This window comes from Carcharhinus amblyrhynchos, chromosome 5 (genome assembly GCF_965287045.1).
Source record: "Carcharhinus amblyrhynchos chromosome 5, sCarAmb.v2.hapA, whole genome shotgun sequence".
Lineage (NCBI taxonomy): Eukaryota > Metazoa > Chordata > Chondrichthyes > Carcharhiniformes > Carcharhinidae > Carcharhinus > Carcharhinus amblyrhynchos.
The window spans coordinates 52,985,490-53,009,091 of NC_137328.1; the positions used below are offsets into that span (position 1 = coordinate 52,985,490).

At 43.3% G+C, this 23,602-nt stretch overlaps 1 protein-coding gene across 1 annotated transcript; it reads left to right on the forward strand.

Annotated features, from left to right (window-relative positions):
* The first annotated feature begins 12,635 nt into the window (after positions 1-12,635).
* Positions 12,636-23,156, forward strand: znf367 (zinc finger protein 367). Its single transcript, XM_080188782.1, has 5 exons — positions 12,636-12,939; positions 16,149-16,299; positions 18,131-18,250; positions 18,887-19,025; positions 20,469-23,156. Exons 1-5 carry the CDS (start codon positions 12,682-12,684, stop codon positions 20,701-20,703), a joined length of 903 nt encoding a protein of 300 aa, XP_080044908.1. The 5' UTR covers positions 12,636-12,681; the 3' UTR covers positions 20,704-23,156.
* The last annotated feature ends 446 nt before the right edge of the window (positions 23,157-23,602 follow it).

Genomic DNA, 23,602 nt, shown 5'->3' on the forward strand with positions numbered 1-23,602 from the left:
GGCAATTATCTACATGTTTGCAATTTTGCACCTGGTCTTAGCTGGATTAAAATTGAGTTATAGTAGAAGCTTGGTTTAGGCGAGAGGCTGACCAGAAGTGTTTGCAAATAGTCAAGATTGGAGGTGACACAGGCTGAAATGGAACACACGATGTACTATAAATGGGCTGTGATAGGAGCAGAGGTAGGAAATATAGAGCTGGAAGTAGACATTCTTTATGAAGGAGGTATTGGTTTTATCTTGAATCAATGATTGGAGGTAATAATAGTGTGAGTTTGTGGCAGGAGCAGAAGATGTTGACTTCAGTCTTCTCAGTTTAATGGGAGACAATGTGATTGGATGACAGCATAGAGGCAATCCAGGAGTCCTGATAGGTGGTGGAGAGGTAGAACTACGTGTCATTGGTGTGCGTGTGGAAGCCAATCCCACGTCTACTGATGTTGTTAAACTGCATAGCGAGTTCATGTGGAAAAGACGGGAGTAAAGAGTCAACCTGTGAGGATTTACAGTAATAACTTTTAGAGGCTGAATCTATTTAAAATAAAGTCAATATCTATCACAGTGACAGCATTGCTGCATGTGCAGAATATAGAGCGGGTAACATCATCGAATCATCAAATAGAGACTACTTGCCCAAAAATTTACTATTGTGGAAGATTTCTGTGTTTAGAATTGTTTTTAATATTGCTCTAGTCAAAGACCACAAGATCTAACATATCCAGGTATGGAATAGAAGGAGTAGAGGGTCAAAATATAGAATAGTGTGATGGTAAAAAGTGAATAACTTTGGTACGTTTGATGCACAATGGTGAGAAAATCTGTTGGTCAGTTATTGACAGTTATACTTACAACAGTCTTAGATTTCTTTGTCTTTGTGTCTATTTAATGTACTGGAGATTACATTGGTATTAATCAGAGTACATTGTCATTGTGCACATAGAAGATAGTTGAGTATCTTCATTTTCATTTTTAAAAGAAAGATAAGGCTTTTTTGCACTGACAAGGTTCATTGCACAACAATTCTAGTGACATATAATGCAACTATTATATAGGTTACATCAGCAAAAAAAAATTTCAATGATGATGGAAAAACTTTGAGGTAATAGGTAGAATTTTAATGGTGAGATGAGGGGCCGGCAGGGACTGGCTGCAGCAGGGAAATAAAGATCCACAAAATGGCATCAAGTTGGGAACCCAACATATCCCATCCATTTTCAGGTTTAACCCTGGAGGATGTGTAAGTAAGTGAGAAACCCATGTGGAGGAGTCAGGTATAAGTAATTTTGATTAGAAATACATTGTTAACTTCGGACAGGATTGTCCAACCTTTCGTGAGAGTGGCCACACTCAAGAGGCCATGAGCAAATTTTGAAAAGATAATGTTTGGGGCAATATTAAGATAAATTTCAACTAAATGTTGAGGTCTGAAGAAAAGAAGCAACATTCTGAACAAAAACAAAGCAACGTCAAAGCAATAAATTGATAATTTAAAATGATGAGTAATTAATAAAGATGACCATTAGAGTTCCAGAGGGTCACTCTCACTCTCAGGGTAGTTATTCACTCACACCCACTGTGTGAGTATGTTGTTGCGCGATGGTGAGGGTGAGTGTGAATCCTGAGACTGGGAGTGAACACTCTCAAATTCTCTCATACTCACACCTTGGCTCGCACACACACAGTCACTCACACACACACAAACTCATACTCACACAGACACACTGTTACTCACATTCTCATACAAACACATACACTCTTGCTCACACTCTCATATGCGCACACTCATTCTCACTCACACGCAGGTACACACACACACACACACACACACACACACACACACACACACACACACACACACACACACACACACACACACACACACACACATGTATGCCAGCTTCTCTCCCTCACCCAGTGGCCAATTTCTCTCCACCACCCCACCTTCCACCAGCAGCAAGTTTCTTCCCCTGGCCCTGTAGTCACTTCTTTCCCACCCCTGTCCGCTAAGCAGCCACTCCAGCCATACCCAGCAACCACTCTATTCCTGTTGCAGCCGCTCTGTCCCCACTGTGCAGGGACTTTCCCCCAACTCACAGCCAATATGGCCCAGCCCAACAACCACTCTGGCTTTACCCAGCAACCACTGTGGCCTTGCCCAGCAGACACTCCTTCCCCACTCAGCAGCTACTGCCCCTGTGCCCAGCAGACACTTTGACTCTTCCCCATGCCCTAGAAACCTCCCTCCCTCCCCAGAAGACTGACTACCAGCATTGTGCTATATACACAAGCCTCAGGCTGAAGAAGGTTGCTCCTCCACTAGAGACTAATCCTCTCCCACTTTTGTTGCTGATTCGTTCACTAATGATCCTAACAACAGCAAACGTGGGAGAGAAATGGCCTGTGATTGATTGGAGGAGAAGTACTTTGAAAATTCTTCAAATTCACTTACTGACATTTTGAACATATCTGCAGGCCAGATAGAATGGGCTGGTGGGTTGCACAGTGGTCTGCAGGTTGTGTGTTGGACAAATCTGACTTAGGCTTTAACCCAGGGTTTTTGGTTTAACAGCAGCACACTGGTTGCTAAAGCCAAGCGGAAATAGTCAGAGTCAGCAAGGCAGGAGTAGAATAAGGAGTCATTGTTTAATGAAACTGGCACATGAGAAGCCTATAAAGAATTAAACTGCAAAGACTGTGGCCAGCTATTGTGGAAGGCTGATGCTTACGGGACCTATTCTGAGACACTGATTTCACTACTTTCAAACTGATTTCCAATTTTTTGGAAGTCATTTTACTTATTTAGACTTTACTCAGCTTGATCTGAACTTCCTGGCTGTGAGCCTTCACTGCAAAATGAGAGCAATTCATATCGCCAAAGTTACCTCCAATGAGGAGCAACAGGAAGAGCCATTGGAAATATAGTTATTTCCGTCTGACCCTGCTGGAAATATAGTGACATATTTGTTGGCAATAAAGCTCTCTGAAGCCTCATTGAATCACCCTCGATATATTCCACTGAGGATGCTGAAAATCTGAATAAAGACAGAAAATGCTAGGAACACTCAGCACATCTGGCAGTGTCTGTGGAGAGAGAAATTTGAGTTAACCTTTCATCTAACTGTAAAGTCTCAACAAACTAGGAGAAATTTATCATTCTAAACCAAAATAGTCTTCATGTCAGTTAGACAGTACTGTATATTCTTCAGTGTCCATAAGGAATATGTGGGATAATCAGATATTTATCCATTGGTATCTTGATTAAAACACATTCCAAAAGTACTGTATCTTGATGTTTTTAATTATCTAAGCCTGTTGAATTACTACAACATTGCCTTTTTTTGTTGGTCCTACTAAAAAATATGTTTCTCTGCAATGCTAGAGTTTCTTCATTTGAGTATATAATCAACAATGCCATGAACCATGACACATGTCTTTTTATGTTATGATATGCAGGTGTGCAGATTAGGGGATTAGAACAAACAAAGAACAAAGAACAATACAGCGCAGGAACAGGCCCTTTGGCCCTCCAGGCCTGCACCGATCATGTGTTCCTAACTAGACCATCCATTCGTATCCCTCTATCCTCAGTCTGTTCGTGTGGCTATCTAGATAAGTCTTAAATGATCCCAGGGTTGTTCCCTTCCAAAATAAGTAAATAAGATTAGCAGAGTAAATATATAAGGTTATGGGAATTGAATCTGGGTAAGATGCTCTATCAGAGAGATGGTGTAGACTTGATGGGCTGATCTGATCTGACCATCTCCTTTCGTGTCTTGGTATCATTTAAAAAAAAGCTCCTGTGGAGCTCCTCCAGCACAGTGGCACAGTGGTTAGCTTTGCTGCCCCACAGTGCCAGGGACCTAGGTTCAATTCCAGCCTTGGGTGACTTCTTGTGTGCAGTTTGCACATTCTCCCCATGTCTACGTGGGTTTCCTCTGGGTGCTCTGGTTTCCTTCCATAGTCCAAAGATGTGCAGATTAGGTGGATTGGCTATGCTAAATTGCCCCTTAGTGTAGGGAGATTAGTGGGGTAAATATGTGGGGTTACAGGGATAGAGCCTGGGTGAGTTTGTTGTTGGTGCACTCCTTCCCCACTCAGCACCTACTTCCCCTGTGCCCAGCAGACACTTTGACTCTTCCCCATGCCCTAGAAACCTCCCTCCCTCCCCAGAAGACTGACTACCAGCATTATGCTATATATGCAGGCCTCAGGCTGAAGAAGGTTGCTCCTCCAGTCTGGACTAATCCTCTCCCACTTTTGTTGCTGATTCGTTCACTAATGATCCTAATAACAGCAAACGTGGGAGAGAAATGGCCTGTGATTGATTGGAGGAGAAGTACTTTGAAAATTCTTCAAATTCACTTACTGACATTTTGAACATATCTGCAGGACAGATAGAATGGGCTGGTGGGTTGCACAGTGGTCTGCAGGTTGTGTGTTGGACAAATCTGACTTAGGCTTTAACCCAGGGATTTTGGTTTAACAGCAGCACACTGGTTGCTAAAGCCAAGCAGAAATAGTCAGAGTCAGCAAGGCAGAAGTACAATAGGGAGTCATTGTTTAATGAAACTGGCACATGAGAAGCCTATAAAGAATTAAACTGCAAAGACTGTGGCCAGCTATTGTGGAAGGCTGATGCTCACGGGACCTATCCTGAGAGACTGATTTCACTACTTTCAAACTGATTTCCAATTGGCTCAATGGGCCAAATGGCCTCCTTCTGTACTGTAGAGATTCTATGATTCTATAAGAACATAAGAACATAAGAAATAGGAGCAGGAGTAGGCCATCTAGCCCTTCGAGCCTGCCCCACCATTCAATAAGATCATGGCTGATCTGTCGTGGCTCAGTTCCACCTTCCCGCCCTCTCCCCATAACCCTTAATCCCCTCTCTTATCAAAAACCCATCAACCCGCGTCTTAAAAATATTTAGCGAGGCAGCCTCCACCACTTCAACGGGCAGAGAATTCCAGAGATTCACCACCCTTTGAGTGAAGAAGTTCCTCCTCAACTCCGTTCTAAACCGCCCCCCCTTTATCTTGAGGCTGTGCCCCCTAGTCCTACTGTCTTTTTTGAGCGGGAAGAGTCTTTCCACCTCTATCCTATCCATCCCATTCATCATCTTATATGTCTCAATGAGATCTCCCCTCATTCTTCTAAACTCCAACGAGTACAAGCCTAGTTTATTCAGCTTCTCCTCATAGCTCAACCCCCTCAACTCCGGTATCAGCCTAGTAAACCTCCTCTGCACTCCCTCCAAGGCCAAAATATCTTTGCGCAGGTGCGGCGCCCAAAACTGCACACAGTACTCCAGCTGCGGCCTCACCAATGCCCTATACAGCTGCAGCAAGACCTCCCTACTTTTATATTCAATCCCCCTCGCTATGAAGGCCAGCATCCCATTCGCCTTCCTGACCACCTGTTGCACCTGCAAGCTGGGTTTTTGCGACTCATGCACAAGGACCCCGAGGTCCCTCTGCACCGTCGCCTGCTGCAGTTTTTCGCCACGTAAATAATAGTCCTTCCTACCATTCTTCCTACCAAAGTGGACCACCTCACACTTGCCAACATTAAATTCCATTTGCCATTTCCTGGCCCATTCGCCCAGCATATCTAGATCCTTCTGCAGACTCTCCACACCCTCCGCACAATTTGCCGTTCCACCAATCTTGGTGTCATCAGCAAATTTCGACACCCTACACTCGGTTCCCTCCTCCAGATCATCTATATAAATGGTAAAAAGCTGAGGCCCCAGCACCGACCCCTGGGGCACTCCACTAGTCACCAACCGCCAATCCGAATAGCACCCGTTGACCCCCACTCTCTGCATCCTATTTGACAACCAATCCTCTATCCACGCTAACACCCTACCCCCAACTCCATGTCCCTCGACCTTCTGCAATAACCTCTTGTGAGGTACTTTGTCAAACGCCTTCTGAAAATCCAGAAAGACCACATCCACCGGCTCTCCTCCATCCACCGCCCGAGACACATCCTCATAGAACTCCAGTAAATTTGTCAGGCACGACTTCCCTTTAATGAAACCATGCTGCGTCCGCTCTATCAAGCAATTGCCTTCAAGATGCCTCGCAATTTCCTCCTTAATGACGGATTCTAACACTTTACCTACCACAGACGTTAAACTAACCGGCCTATAATTCCCCCCCTTTTGCCTGGCACCCTTCTTAAACAATGGCGTAACATTAGCCGTTTTCCAATCTTCCGGCACTTCCCCGGAATCCAGCGATGTCTGGAAAATAACCACCAAGGCATCCACTATAACCTCCGCCATTTCTTTCAGAACCCTCGGATGCATTCCATCCGGTCCTGGGGACTTGTCCACAATCAGCCCCTCCAGTCTGTCGAGCACCGCCTCTCTAGTAACAGTAATGTCATTGAGACCCTCCAGTCCTACCACCTTTCCATCGCTAACACCCGGCAAATTATTCACGTCCTCCTCCGTGAAGACAGAAACAAAAAAGTTATTCAATACCTTAGCCATATCCCCATCCCCTACCACTAGGTCCCCTTTCTCATCCTCTAAAGGACCAACGTTCACCCTAGCCAGCCTCTTCCTTTTTATATATTTATAAAAACTCTTGCTATCCTTTTTTATATTAAGCGCTAGCCCAGCTTCATAGTTTCTCCTACCCTTCTTTATCAACTTCTTTGTCAATCTTTGTTGACATTTAAACCTCTCCCAATCCTCTTCTCGCCCACTACTCTTAGCTACTCTAAATTCCTCCGCTTTTAATTTAACACTTTCCTTCACCTCCTTCGTTATCCACGGCTTATTACCTCTCCTCCTACTGTCCTTTTTGACCATTGGAATAAATTTCCGCTGAGCACCAAGAAAGATCTCCTTAAAGATCCTCCACTGCTCCTCAGCAGACCCTCCCTCCAACGCGCTCCCCCAGTCAACATTCGCCAATTCTTCTCTCATCCTACCGTACTCCCTCTATTCAAACAAAGTATGCGTGTCCGGGAACCCACTTTCTCCTCCTCCATCTGCACCAGAAACTCCACCATACAACGATCACTCTCCCCAAGAGAATCCTTCACCGCAAGGTCCCTAATTCTACCCGCCTCATTACATAGCACGAGATCCAAGATAGCTCTCTCCCTCGTCGGCTCCAACATGCACTGTTCCAGGAAACTATCCCGGCAGCATTCCAAGAACTCCTCCTCGAGCCCACCGCGTCCAACATGGGTCGACCAATCAATATGCAGATTGAAATCCCCCATAACTACGGCCGTCCCATTCCTGCACGCCGCACTTATTTGCGCGTTAACAGCCCGCCCCACCTCCAGATCATTATTCGGGGGCCTATAGCCTATGGAGTACCTGGGAATGTTTCATTCAATTAAATGTGCTACATTAATGCAAATTGTTGTTATGTTTCATTGTTTAGTATATCTCCATTAAATGTACTGTTTACCTACTCTGCTGCAATGAGAATAATGATGCCTTTACCTATCCCTTCACATAACAGTAGTCTTTCATTCTTAGTACCATTGTAGTAAACCTCCACTGCGCCTCTCATAAGAACATAAGAACATAAGAAATAGGAGCAGGAGTAGGCCATCTAGCCCCTCGAGCCTGCCCCGCCATTCAATAAGATCATGGCTGATCTGTCGTGGCTCAGTTCCACATTCCCGCCCTCTCCCCATAACCCTTAATCCCCTTGCCTATCAAAAACCTATCAACCCGCGTCTTAAAAATATTTAGCAAGGCAGCCTTCACCACTTCAACGGGCAGAGAATTCCAGAGATTCACCACCCTTTGAGTGAAGAAGTTCTTCCTCAGCTCCGTTCTTAACCGCCCCCCCTTTATCTTGAGGCTGTGCCCTCTAATCCTACTGTCCTTTCTGAGCAGGAAGAACCTCTCCACCTCTATCCTATTCATCCCATTCATCATCTTATATGTCTCAATGAGATCTCCCCTCATTCTTCTAAACTCTAACGAGTACAAGCCTAGTTTATTCAGCCTCTCCTCATAGCTCAACCCCCTCAACTCCGGCATCAGCCTAGTAAACCTCCTCTGCACTCCCTCCAAGGCCAAAATATCCTTGCGTAAGTGCGGCGACCAAAACTGCACACAGTACTCCATCTGCGGTCTCACCAGTGCCCTGTACAGCTGCAGCAAAACCTCCTTACTTTTATATTCAATCCCCCTCACTATGAAGACCAGCATCCCATTTGCCTTCCTGACCACTTGCTGCACCTGCAGGCTGGGTTTTTGCGACTCATGCACAAGGACCCCAAGGTCCCTCTGCACCGTCGCCTGCTGCAGTTTTTCGCCACGTAAGTAATAGTCCTTCCTACCATTACTCCTACCAAAGTGGACAACCTCACATCTGCCAACATTAAATTCCATTTGCCAGTTCCTGGCCCATTCGCCCAGCCTATCTAGATCCTTCTGTAGACTCTCCACACCCTCCGCACAATTTGCCGTTCCACCAATCTTGGTGTCATCAGCAAATTTCGACACCATACACTCGGTTCCCTACTCCAGATCATCTATATAAATGGTAAATAGCTGAGGCCCCAGCACCGACCCCTGGGGCACTCCATTAGTCACCAACTGCCAATCCGAATAGCACCCATTGACCCCCACTCTCTGCTTCCTATTTGATAGCCAATCCTCTATCCATGCTAACACCCTACCCCCAACTCCATGCCCCCTGACCTTCTGTAATAACCTCTTGTGAGGCACCTTATCAAACGCCTTCTGAAAATCAAGAAAGACCACATCCACCGGCTCTCCTCTATCCACCAGCCTAGACACATCCTCATAGAACTCCAATAAATCCGTCAGACACGACTTCCCCTTAACGAAACCGTGCTGTGTCTGCTCTATGAAACAATTCTCCTCAAGATGCCTCGCTATTTTCTCCTTGATCACAGATTCTAACATTTTACCTACAACAGACGTTAAACTAACTGGCCTATAATTCCCTGCCTTTTGCCTGGCACCCTTCTTAAACAACGGCGTAACATTAGCCATTTTCCAATCTTCCGGCACTTCCCCGGAATCCAGTGACGTTTGGAAAATAAGGCCTCTCCAAGGCCTTGACATCATTTGTAAAGTATGGTACGCAGAATTAACTCAGGACTTCAGCTGAGATATTTTGAAAAGTTTCTGCATTTCTTACTTGTCATTCTATTCTAAGCCATTATTAATAAAGCCACAAATTCCATGTTTTTTTTAAAAAAAGCTTCCTTATGAACTTGTCATATTATCTTCAAAGATTTGCACGTAATGCCTCATTTTTCTCTGTTCTTGAATTCCTTTTAAAATTGTGCCAAATTGACTGGCATCATTCTTCCTCTGTGGGTTCCATTTCACCTTTCTGTCTGTGTCCTCCTATAGGCTGTTACTATGTTCCTCATTGATACTACACTTCTGAATTTCACGCCATCTGTTTATTTTCAAATTATACCCTCTCATCCAAGTCCAGTTAACCAAAAGAGCAATGGTTACAACACCAGCAAGTGGTGAATACCACCCTATACTTCCTTCTGTCTGAAAAACAAACCACTTTTGCCACTTAGCTAAGTTTGTAATTGGATATTATGATAACACCCTGCCAATAACATTCCAATCCCCTGGGTTCTAATTTAACTATCAAGTCTATCATATGATACGTTGGGCAGGATTTTTCAGATGGTGAAGTTTCCCACCCACTATTTATGTCAGCAGCCCCCCTGTGGGGCATTAATTAGCTGGAGACGGGACTTGCGCCTCTTACTTGGGAAGAAGTCTCCTCTCAGAGTGCTGCTGACCAATCTGATCAGCCAGCAACTCATCAGAGGCCATGCAGCTTACACCAGGTAGAAAACAATTCAAACATTACATCGAGGGAGGGGAAATTACATTGAGGTGCAGATACCGAGCCCCATATTGGGAAGCTCAGGATTAGATGTGTACCGGATTTGGGGATTTTACGGATTTTGGGTCCTAGGCCGAGAACATACTTATCATATATAAAGTAAAGTATGAAAAATAAACAATAAAATTATTTTACTCAAATTTCTACCCAAAGCACCAGCTTCGAGAACAGCTAGTTTTCGGGTCCTTCTGGATTTTGGGACACCAGATAAAGGGGTACATACCTACAATCACTGAGCCACAGAAACTGGCTCCCCTGATTCTGGCCCTCTCTATGAATAAACATTTCTTCTCTAGGCTGCTGCAGGGAGGCTGCCTGCATTCAGCTGGCAGCCTCCCACTTGGTAGAGCATGGATTTACCACCAGCAAAAATGGTCCTTAGTCGAGGATTTGAATATTGAATATTTAATATGAAGCTCTCTATGGTAGCATTTCCTCCCTAGATGTGGGTGAAGGCTCGATCTTAAGAAATCAATGCCTCATTGAGCATCAAATGGCCGCAAGTGTGTTCCTTGTTGACTCCTCTGGTGGCGAAGCAGGAGACCCCATCATCCAAAAAAAATCCTGCCGCATGTGAATATATAACTCGGGGTGTCACGTTCGCTGTAGCACTGCAGACATGTGCCAAGTAACAACATGTCAATCTATCAGTCCATCATGGAATCCGAAAGAAGTACGCTCAACAAAAGTGCACTACTTTGAATCCGAAAGTGTGATTATTTCTAATTTATTGGAACCAGAAGACATGACACTTTCCTTTCTGGGACAGACAGGTTGAAAGGCATTTCATTAAAGATTATCACATTGTTAAAAGTGTACCTATGCTGTTAACAGGGGCGGTTGCAGCAAATTTAATGGCCAATTAATGTGCAAATCTAGAAAGTTCTTAAAAATAGCAGTGAGATTACAGGTAAGATGCTGCTTTTACAGGGCAACCAGCCAGGGCCACTAACTATCCTTACATTTCAGGTATTGTCCATTATTTTGACTATTTGTCTCATATCTCTGGGGCAATCTGGGGGAAATTGATCCAGGTAGTTTCCGGGATGAGTTTGAATGATTCAAAAGGGACTGCAAGAGCGTTTGACCAGCAGAGAGATTATAATGTTGTGACTCAATGACACACATTGTAATAAACTGATCTGAAATAAAAACAAAATGCTGATAAGCTCTACAGGTCTGGCAGCGTGTGTGGAGAAAGAAACAGGGTTAATGTTTTGAGTTCATTATGACTCTTTTGAACCCTTACACTATGTTTATAGGTTGTAAGTTTTACTTGATTTCCTCCATTATTATCCATCCAGCCCACCCACTCTCACAGTGAATAGTACCTCTATCATCCCAGGCTGAAAGTGCCTCTTATTTATAGTAAGAAGTCTCACAATATTAGGTTAAAGTTCGATTGGTTTATTTGGAATTACAAGCTTTCAGAGTGCCGTGCTTTAACCTGGTATTGTGAGACTTAATTGTGCCCACCCCAGTCCAATGCTGGCATCTCCACATCATGGCTACCATCTTATTTATAAAAGTTGATCAGTCTGATACAAAACAACCAACAAATTCAGCAAATTTGCGACTCAGCACAATTCTCAGTTCTCTGCACCTGCTGACTGACCTGCTCATTAACAGTCCTTTAGTTTTCCAGGATGACTTTGGCCTGTTAAGCTATAACATCAAAATAAGACTTCTGGAATTAAAAGTAAAATACTGTGGATGTTGGAAACCTGAAATTGAGAAAAGAAAAACAGAAAATGCTGGATGAACTCAGCAGCTGTTAGGAGGGTCGTATGGATTCGAAACATTATTTCTATTACTAACTCTGAACAGACTGCAGAACTGTAGAAGAGTCGTATGATTTCGAAACGTTGTTATCCATGTTACTATCTCCACACAGACACTATTTAAAGTTTATTTATTAGCGTCACAATTAGGCTTACATTAACACGGCAATGAAATTGCTGTGAAAATTCCCTGCAAATCTGTAGAAGTGTTGCGTGGATTTGAAATGCTGTTATCTCTGTTATCTCAGCACAGGCACTGCCAGAGCTGCTGAGTTTATGCAGCATTTTTGTTGTTTTTATTAAGACTTGTCTATAAATAAGCATAGTGCCAGAAGCACAGTATTGGGCTTTGTGTGGACAAGGATCACATAAACACACTATGTACCTATTATGCATGATGTGGAGATGCTGGCATTGGACTGGGGTAAACACAGTAAGAAGTCTCACAATACCAGGTTAAAGGCCAATAGGTTTATTTAATAGCAAAGGCCATTGGCTTTCGGAACTGGAAGGGCCAGTTTATTTGTAGCAAACGCCACTAACTTTCGGAACTACAGCCAGTTCCGAAAACTAGTTGCATTTGCTACCAAATAAACCTGTTGGACTTTAACCTGGTGTTGTGAAACTTCTTGCTATCTATTACGCACGCCCAACCCCGAGCAGATGCACAATATTATTTGCATAACGCGGCATTCAGCCAACGCCTCTCTTGTCTCTTTAACCAGAAAGGAACACAAGCCGGCGGCTCCTTTGCAGGGGGAGGGGGGGACGGCGGATTCCGGCGGGTAAAAGCCCGGCTGCTAATTGGCTGAGGCTGGACGTTCCAAACCATGAATGGGGCTGTCAATCAGGCATTGTGACGTCGCCGCGTTCGGTTGGTCTCCGCAGAAAAGGCGGGAAATGCTCAAACGCGGGAGTTTGTGTCGGAGCGGCCGCTAGCTGCCCCGCCGCTTTATTTCATTCCCACCGTCTCGCCCGCCTCTGCTTGCGGGGTGCCCTTCCCTGCCATGGCGGAGAACCAGGTGGCCGGCGGCTCTCCCCGGCGTGTGTCGGTCATTAAGACCACCCCGATTAAACCCAAGCGCCTGGACTTGAGCCCCACCAGCCCTGGCTTCAGTGACTTCATGGTGTACCCGTGGCGCTGGGGCGAGAACGCCCACAATGTCACCCTCAGCCCCGGTGCCCCGTTCACCGGCTCCGGCGCCAGGGAAGCCCAGTGTGGGACAGCGGCCGCTCTGCACCGGGAACTGGATCATCTTTCACAGGTCGGTCGGTGAGTGAAGATCGGCAGGAGCAGTTCCCCCTACCCCCCCACCGACGCATATTTAAAAAAAAGCCGCAACAGACAGCAGTTGATTACCGCCGGGATAGGGAGTGAAACAGACTCCAGCAGACTTTGCTTTTTAATTTTTTTTAAAAGAAAATATTGCTTAAGTTTAAATTCTGCACCGCGATCTGAATGTTTTCGATTTAAGGGATTTCTTGTTCGAAGAAAGGGAACAGTTTTGAATAGTTGGAGTTTAAAGGGTGTGTTTTTAGAGCGGGCGGGCTGTAACTGTGGAGTTTGTCCGGCTGCTCTTGGCGCCTATTTTCAGTGTGTGTGTACAGGAGGTGTAATGGAGGAGGCAATAAACAAGAGTGGCAGTGCCCAGGGGGCAGCTTCACTCCGCGACTGCCCTTTACACCCATACCCTGCTTCAACACTCCCTCTCCCCGCCGCCAGTTTACACATTTAAACCCGGCTCCAGTTACTTTCCCGCCGCCCTTGCTGCTGATGCATTTACTGAGCGATTCAAATGAATGAAATCACTTCCTGGAGACCTTGTCAAACCTCCAGCGCGCCAAAAGAAGCAGGCAGCTTCCTCCCGCTGACTTGTTTAAAGAGACCCTCTCATCCCCTCCTCTCCGTGTCTGCCTGCAACACTTACCCAGCTGCTCCCTTTCGGACATACCTGATGGTCACAGTGGGGTGATTTTTATTCTGATGGTCACAGCGGGGTGATTTTTATTTAAAAAAGATGAGCAATCTGATTCACAAATGGTGCCACACACACGCAGGATTTAAAAAATAGTTCCTGTGTCAAACCCTCCAACTGTAGTTTTAGTTCTAAAACTAGAGGGCATAGTTTAAGGTGGGAGGGGAGAGATTCAAAAAGGTCCAGAGGGGCAGTTTTTTTCACACAGAGGGTGATGAATGTCTGGAACAAGTTGCCAGAAATAGTAGTAGAGGGGGGTACAATTTTGTCTTTTAAAAAGCGCTTAGACAATTACATGGGTAAGATGGGCATAGAGGGATATGGGCCAAATGTGGGCAATTGGGACTAGCTTAGGGGTTAAAGAAAGGGGCGGCATGGACAAGTTGGACCGAAGGGCCTGTTTCCGTGCTGTAAACCTCTATATGACTTTATAGTTGCCTACCAACAGTTTGTTGTAGGGTTAGGCAGCTACTTCTGAGTCTGCAGCTACAAGTGCAGGAGCTATGGTTTTATTGGGTGTATGCTCTAACCAGGATGGCTTTGTACTCCTACATTGTAAGCCAAGTTGTGCTGTTCGCTGCGCAGCTGGTGCCTGTCTTGTAGCCCTCAAATACATGCTGACCATTTACTCACTAATCCCCTTTAGAATAGGAAGGAGTAGGAAATAGTCTCCAGGGTTTCTTTTGGCACTAAGATGATGTCTCTGATTAAAAGGTTGTAAGCCCTGCCTGGCAGACTATCTGAATGGGTTCACAATGTTTCAGGTCATTGTTACTTGATTGGTCAGGTATCACTGGCTTGTTGTTGTGCCCAGTTGGATGACAGCAACAACAACTTAGAAGTATAATATAGTTGGGGTGGCACAGGGATCTGGTTCAATTCCTGGCTTAATCTGGTAGAATTCTTTGAGGAGGTGACAAAAACGGTCGACGAAGGACGAGCTGTTGATGTCGTCTATATGGATTTCAGTAAGGCGTTTGACAAAGTCCCTCATGGTAGGTTGGCACAGAAGATTAAAGCTCATGGGATATGTGGTCAGGTATCCAGATGGGTAGAGAACTGGCTTGCAAAGAGGAGTCAGAGAGTAGGAGTGGAGGGGCCTTTTCTAGCTGGAGATCTGTCACTAGTGGTGAGCCGCAGGGCTCAGTACTGGGACCTCTTCTCTTTGTAGCGTATATAAATGATTTGGAAGAGGGAGTAGGTGGTGTGATCAGCAAATTTGCTGATGACACCAAGATGGCTGGATTGGCGGGCAGTGAGGAGCAGTGTCTGGCAATACAGTGGGATATTGGTAGGCTGGTTGATTGGGCAGATACATGGCAAATGGAGTTTAATCCGGATAAATGTGAGGTGATGCATTTTGGCCGGAATAATGTAGGGGGGAGTTATATGGTAAAGGGTAAACCCGTAAGGAGTAACTGGTGGTGTTGAGATGGTGGCGCGGGCTTGTTGGGCCGAAGGGCCTGTTTCCCGGGCTGATTTTGTTCTTTGTTCTTTGCTTATGTCACTGTCTGTGTGGAATTTGCACATTCTCTCTGTGTCTATGTGGGTTTCCACTGGATGCTCTGGTTTTCTCCTGCTGTCCAAAGATGTGCGGGTTAGGTTAATTGGCCATACTAAATTGCCCCTTGCTTTCAGGGAAATTAGCAGGGTAAATATCTGGGGTTATGGGGATAGGGCCTTGGTGGAATTGTTGTCGGAGCAGGTTCAATGGGCCGAATGGCTTCTGCACTGTAGGGGTTCTATGTTTCTATATTAAAACGTCTTAAAAACAAAGCTGGTATCGAGCCAAGGAACAAGACAGGAAACAGTGGGTTTTCAGGACTGTCCTAAAGGAAAATTTGCACATTTAGGGGCTGAATTCTGAAAGTTAGGGCCTCTGCTGCTGTAGACATGATTGTTAGTAGATATTACTGGGGACAACCATTCTCACAGTAAAAAGTCTGACAACACCAGGTTTTAGTCCAACCTATATATTATCAAATAAATAGGTTGGACTAAAACCTGGTGTTGTCAGACTTTTTACTGTGTTTACGCCAGTCCAACGCCGGCATACCCACATCATGACAACCATTCTCCCCATTCGACTCCACTACACTTCAAGATAGGAGGTTGAACAAGCAGTGAGAACTGTTGAGCTATGTGGTTTTAAGCCCACTATTATCACTACAAACGGTTGAGGGCAGTGCTGAAGAATTCCACCTTGCCAACTTTGGCAGAACTCCCTGAGCTTTGTAAGTGGCTTGAGTCTTAAGAGGGGAGAGAGTGTGCTTTCTATGCTGGACTCTGAGAAACTAACTGGATTCCTCAGCTTGGTTTGGAGAATTCTGAAAAATGTTCTCAATTTGTTTTCAAGAAAGCATCAGGGGTTCACGTGGAAGATTTTGGCAGAACAGTTCACAATCTTGTCTATTGTACCAACCGTCAACCAATGCTATGTGCCTCTGATATTAATGAGAGAGTAAGTTATTAATTTAAATCGGGGTGCCATATTTCAGGATGGGACCAGACGTGGCCGGCCAAGAGCAGAGCTCATCCGTGATCTGATAAACGAGGGTGAACACTCCTCGAGCAGAATCCGCTGTAATATTTGTAACCGAGTGTTTCCTCGCGAGAAATCCTTACAAGCTCACAAGAGAACACACACTGGTAAGATGTCAAACTTTTAGATGGGTAGCACATGAAGGTTACCACAGTCCTTGCTTAATACAGGTGATCTGTTTTTGCACAATTCATTCTTAAATTAAGCCTTCCAGTAGAATAGAAGATTTTAGTTTTTGCAGCTTGTTATATCATCAGCCCATAACTTGGTAGCCATTTTCCTGGAATAATCAATGTAAACAGCAGAAGACATTGCAGAACTTTTATTTTCCATTTTGACTTTCATGCGGTTTTTCTTAATTTTCTTCAAAGTTTTACTTTAAACTGTTATCGATTTCAGAGTGATAAACTTATTGGATCATTTAGCTTTGTTTCTGACCGTGCACCTATTATTAACCAGAGTCATTGCTTATTCTTGCCTGCATATCCAGGTTGACATTCTTAGCAGAATTCGTAAGTTATATGGATAGACGAGACACTCCCCTTTTATATGGAAGCAGCTGCTGTAAAGGAATGTAGAAATCATAGAAACCCTACAGTACAAAAATAGGCCATTCAGAGTCTGCACTGGCTACAATCCCACCCAGGCTCTACCCCTACATCTCTACGTATTTACCCACTAATCCCTCTAACCTACGCATCTCAGGATACTAAGGGCAATTTTAGCATGGTCAATCAACTTAACCCACACATCTTTGGACTGTGGGAGGAAACCGGAGCACCTGGAGGAAACCCACACAGACACGAGGAGAATGTGCAAACTCCACACAGACAGTGACCCAAGCCGGGAATCGAACCCAGGTCCCTGAAACTGTGAAGCAGCAGTGCTAACCACTGTGCTACTATGCCGTTCAGAAGAAGGATGTTTAAAGGGAACGGGTAAATTTCACTGCTAAGTGGTTTACCAGGAAGAAGCAGTAGGGGGAAGGGACTGTGCTGCTATGGTGGGTGTCCCTGGTGAGGGGGAGGTGGGGGACAGGGCATGTGTGTGGGCGGTGCCCCATGAGAGGCTGGGTCTGGGTGCTTAGATAGTTCCCCTGGAGTTAGAAGTGGTGTTTTCTTTTTCTCCCTTCTAACTGTTCGAGTGGTTGACAGGGCAAAACTGGCCAAACCACCCAAAGTTGTTGGATGGTTCCTTGACCTGCACAATTGCCCAGGGGAAGTTAGCACTTGTGGTAGGATTCCCTAGTGTGGATTTGGCGGTCCCCCCACACCACCCCGCAATGCTGGGAAACCAGGAAGTTATGGGCTTTTTTTTTGAAGATTTTCTAAATTGGAAATGATTGGCTTTTAAATACATGTAAATTTGGATGTGTGACAATTATCATAACATTGGATATTTGCATAACTGAACAAATTTCAACTTCTAAGTGGAGGTTGATCAATTAACTTGCAATAAAAATAGCTATTCTCGTTTCATGAGACAATAAAAAACATCTGGACATTTCTTTTTGTGATGACCTCACTTTAACCCCTTTTGACTCCATGTAGAATTGAGACCTGCCCCAAATTTAGTCATTAGCACCAACTGAGAATATTGCACTAAAGGGATGTGTACAAAGCAGGATTCCAACCTTAATCACTCACATTTTGTTTGCTTAAACTGAATAATAACTGGGTATAGGCAGAATAGCTATTTTAGTGCGTAGTATTTGCTTCAGATGATTAACTATTTGCTGTAATTTTAGATTCTCATGTACTTAAATATTGTAAAGGTTTTTTCCTTAGTTTGGTCAATGGTTAAATAAGAATATTAGTTGTATAATTCCTGCAGGTGCAGTTTTAAGTCATATACTTGCAAATCTTAATACTGAATCTTGAGCTATTGGAGAAGAATTCTATTTTTTCAATTATTTCTATTATTGTGACTTCCTTTTAGGTGAAAGACCTTATTTATGCGACTACCCAAACTGCGGGAAAGCATTTGTTCAGAGCGGGCAGCTAAAAACTCATCAGCGCCTTCACACTGGGGAAAAACCATTCGTTTGCTCTGAAACTGGTAAGTTATCAAACTCCTTTTTCCCAGTCTCTAGCAGCAAAGCCAGATCTTTAGGTTTTCACTTGATGTATGCTGAGCATCTTGTGTCTCTTAATTGGGGGGTGGTCAGTGTTTATGATATGGAATGAGGAGGGTGTAATGTACAGATTGGAGCATCTCTCACTAAGGCGTTGATGCATTTATGTTCACTGTCATTTTTGCAAATGAGGCAATTCTGCAAACACAAGCAAAATCATTCTAGGACTGAAGATATTTAGAATCTGATGGCATGAAGGGGAGGGGTTGGGGTGTTAGTGAGGCTTGCACAGGATGTGGGTGCTAGTATTGGAAACAGAGACGCAGGGAATTGCAAGCCAGAAGGAAACTTGTACAGAGCCTATTGCTTAATTCAGCACTTCCTCTGTTAGCTGAGCACCTGCTCTCCCAGGGCACAGACTACAGCTTGGCTCTTGGAGTGTAGAGCTGCTGCAAATGAAATGTAAGTTGATTGCATCAGATCTTGAATGTTGTTTCAACTATTGAGAGTTGGATTAAGGTAGTGTTAGCTCTGGGAATCATTTCCTCTGAATTAAGTTGTTAAAGAGCGGTGCAGTTTATATGAGAAAAGTGGCGTAACATCACTGGTTTTCTGCGCAGGCTGTGGAAGCAGGTTTACACATGCTAACCGCCACTGCACCAAACATCCTTACGCACGTTTACGGAGAGATGAAGTGTCCAATGGAGCTAACAAAACACAGGCTGCAGACAACAAGGCTGTTGCAGAATGGCTGGCAAAGTGAGTATGTTTAGAAAGAATATCTTCTGGAAAAAGGTTTATTTTTATTTTCAGTGTATCAACTAATAATCTATTATTACCACGTGTTGCTAAAATATCCAATTATTCACTCCGGAAACAAATCCATAGATTCAGATTGAAGTTTGGAGAAGAAAGGTGGCTGGGCACTGTCCCTTTTGAGAATTAGATGCCTTACAGTTGGATGCTGAATCCCACCCACTGTCTCAGTAGTTGATCTAATGGTGAAGGGAGAACAAGTCAGGTTTTGGTTACTGCTTTGAGCATGTTGTAAATGGTGAAATTTTGGATCAGTGAGAGCACTTTGAGTATCTAGTTTGTAAGGTGAGTTATATCCTAAGCTTCATTGTGTTGATTTGCCAGAGCTACGTGTCTGGATTCTGATTGGTCTCTGTTCTGGATCTCTGTATTTATCCCCAAATTTTAGCTTTTGCTCATCTATTACTAAGACTGTTTGGCAAATCGTGATCCCGTTTATCTTCACCTTAACTGACACAGCAAATTGATTAGTTTTTATGCCACAGAGGAAGTTCTCTTCACTGAATTTGCTGTGGACTTTTGTGTTATTCTGTGGAGAGAGATTGGTTGTAATTTTAAGTGGCTTTTTTTCCCCAAAGCTTCTTTTCAAAAGACCAATTGTTAGGTATGTATTTCTGGGGAAAGCTGTACATGTGTATGGATGAAATAATGCCAAAGAAACTAATTTAAGGCCTGCTGCTATTGCAAACTGGCACAGTGGTTAGCACTGCTGCCTCACGGGCAGGGTTCAATTCCAGCCTTGGGTGAGTGGAGTTTGCACCTTCTCTCCATGTCTGGGCTTCCTCCAGGTACTGTAGTTTCCTTCCACAATTCAGAGATATGTTGGATAGGTGGGTTGACCGTGCTAAGTTGCCCCTTAGTGTTACTAGATGTGTAGGTAAGATGGTTAGATGGATTGGCCATGGGAAATGTGTGGGGCAAGCTAAAGTTTAATTTTACTGAAGTGAACATGAAGGTATAGCGCTAGGCTTGTTTTATTTTTAAATAGCACTAAAAGTACAGGAGGCTGAAGACTTCTGTGCCAGAATTTGTATTGACAGATTACACCTTTTGTGTGAGTTGAAATGCAACTTGTATTCCATCAAATGGACTTCAGCTATCCTGTGAGGCCTGGATTTTGATTTGGAGCAAATGATTTGACACGACTGGCATCACACAACAAATGCCCTGAATTTCTGCACTTACAGTGGGAAAGAGGGCCTGGGAAAGATGCTGTATCAAAAAGTCAGTGCAGACTTAATGGACCGAATGGCCTCTTCTGCACTGTGGGGATTCTATGATTGATGATTAAGAATAGATCTTCCAAAGTGGTTTATTTCCCAATGTTGGATGTGGCGAGAAACATCTTAAACTGGAAATGCTGACTTTCTGAATTCTGTCTTCTAGATACTGGGAGACCCGAGAACAACGCACCCATCCTGTAAAGACTACTGGACAGAAGGCTGACCAGGAGCAGCAGGACCCTTTGGAGTTCGTACAGTCTGATGAAGATGAAGATGAGGAGAAAAATGGGCCACATGCTGCAGCTTGCCGACGTATGCAAGAGCAACGGGAGCGACTGCATGGGGCTCTGGCTCTCATTGAGCTGGCAAACTTAACTGAAGCACAGTTGCGCCAGTAACTGCAATGCATACATTTTATGAAATGGAACTGTCTGTGAACTAGGGTCCTACTAGATCACTAGACAAGTCATGCACCTTATACTTTGCTTTTAATAGGCTGCTATTATTGTAGAACTTAAGATGATGAATGTTGTTGCTCTTGCCTAAAGGAGCACCAGTGTTATGCACTTTTTGTCCGGAAAAGGTTTGTTCATGTAAAGTTTTAGTTTAGTAAATATTGCAAAGCTTTGAAGGATCAGATAATGTAGGGCAGGATTTGAATCTGCAGGTGCTGAATTCTAGGTGTAGCAGGAATATTTAACTTGCATTTATAGTGCAAAATTAGCACTGTTTGATGGAATGTAAGATGAGCAGCGCCTTTCTGAGATCTTCCTTTGTGATCTCAAACTTCTGTTAAGCTTCAGTATACACTTTTAACACTGGCAACATTTATAGACGTACTCACAAGAATTCAGTTAGCATCCAAAAGAACAAGTTGACTTTTTTTTCAGAAGGAATATCTTTACAAAAAATCCTGCGATGACAGCTTAACTTTTTCTCTTCCTGGCACTATCTAAATTGCAAGTGTATTCTTATAATTTCTTGTTTATACTTTAGATTTCCAGCACTCAGTCTATTTTATCGTGGGTCATTGACTAAATCCTATCGCTCCATTACTTTTTTTTTAAGCTGCTGAGTTCTATAACTACTTTTCAGCAATCCTTTCAGATGCACTGATGGCATGTTCACCAAGCTCTGCTATTTGAGAACTGCTTGTATATTGGGAAGGATAGTGCAGTGATTTGTGTTTTTTTTTGTCCATTAGCTGCAATAAGGAATCACAACCCACCTTTATCATAGTTGAAACATGATCTGTAGAAATTGGAAAAGAGAAATTGATGAAATGGGAACCACTTTAGAACATGGCCTCATATTTACCTGTTACTGGAACTCAAATTAATATGTTGCAGATACTTACAGTAACTTCACAATATAACGACATAGACCAAGTATTGACATACTGTAGAACACAGCATTCACTGAAAATACCACTGAAGTAGATTACTGTATACTTAATTTATAGTAGTTTAAAAATCTAGCTAACTGAATTTGAAAAAGTAATTTGACCTGTATGCAGCTAGGTGAAACATTTATTTCCTCTTTCACAGCTATTGGAAAATTGTAATATCTGACTTAACTAGAGATAGTTCTCTCTTGTAGATGATCGTCAGCGCTTAAGCATTGTTGCTAAAGTTTAATTTTACTGAAGTGAACATGAAGGTATAGCACTAGGCTTGTTTTATTTTTAAATAGCACTAAAAGTACAGGAGGCTAAAGACTTCTGTGCCAGAATTTGTATTGACAGATTACACCTTTTGTGTGAGTTGAAATGCAACTTGTATTCCATCAAATGGACTTCAGCAATCCTGTGAGGCCTGGATTTTGATTTGAAGCAAATGATTTGACAACATTGGCATCACACAACAAATGCCCTGAATTTCTGCACTTACTGTGTGTAGTGCATGTTGCTGCCCACGTACTACAACCTTGTGTAATAAGCCCGAGAAACAGTAAAAATGCTGATTTCTAAATAACAAATTACCTGCCCTATTGTTAATTGGTAAACTGCAGGCGTAGGGCTCTACGAGAGAAATGTGGTACTCATTAATTTTAGTTGTTTAGTGAAGTTTGAACTGGGTGATTTTTGGTGATGGAAGAAGTTTTGTTGAATTTCCTGTTGGCAACACTAAATTGTATTGCTGTGTATCAGTAGTTTTATTATAATCATTGCAGTTTTATAGCTTGCCGTTATTGCTTTGTCGCAGTGTCTTTAAAAGAAAAGTCCTCTTTGGACGACAATTTGTTTTGCCATAATCCAATATTTTCTGCCCTTTTTTATCAGTTAGTTATTTACTTACTGCATGAAGATTTTAATTCTGTAAGTTGATGAGCTTGAAATGCCGTTATGGTATAGACTATCAGCTGTTATAGTTGCATATATTTTACATCCACACAGTTACAGCTTTGGCTGAAGCAACCAAGATTAATTTATTCAGTCATTTTCCAAAAAAGAAAAGCAGTCTAGCCTCGGCATCCAAACAGAAGAGATTTTATGCATTTCCAAGCCTTTCATGCCAGTTGGTTTCTGTTCAAGACTTCCTTCATCAGTTAACTAGGTTTTGTAATTGAAACTTATTTATTTTTAGGTTTGAGTTGATGTCATAGCTGATGTCACTTCAAGGTGTACTTTGTTTTATGGAGCAGTTATACTACACTGGAGATGTATGAACCCACAGGTCGTTGTTTTGCTTAATGTTCAACATCTTTGTATAGTTGTAGGTGGTGTAGTTTGTGTTCGGTGACTGACAACCCTTTCAGCTAAATAATATGGTCGTGGCCAGAGTTACTAATTCCACTGGTCCCTGCTTGGGTATGCATCTATGCAGTCAGCGTAGTATTGCAATTAAGTGGGAATGGGGGTGGGGTGGGAACAAAATCAGCAAATAATATTGCACAGTAATGACTTTTAAGTCCACATACTTTTGGACAATGTTTTTGAAATTGTGAGTTCATACAACTCCAGTTTGTGGGAAAGAACTGGAGGCAGAAAGAGTTTTAAACAGGAGTGTCTGTTTTTCTCAATTTTGTTTGTTAAAGAGTTTGTGAAATTTAATTGATTTATAAACAATTCTAATTTAAGCAGATTTGTAAGCCGGAACAGGACTTGTAGTCAAGTTGTGTTAGCATCGCTGACTCGCGAGGATATTTGTCATCTGGTTTTGCAAAGCTCATGATTGCTGTACTTTATTTGTACAATAGTTGCATTGCCGCACATTACATTCTAAAATTGAATTTATTCTCCGTCTTTTTAATAGCTAGCTTTTGTCTTTTGTATCATGTACTGGTCTGTACTGAGGA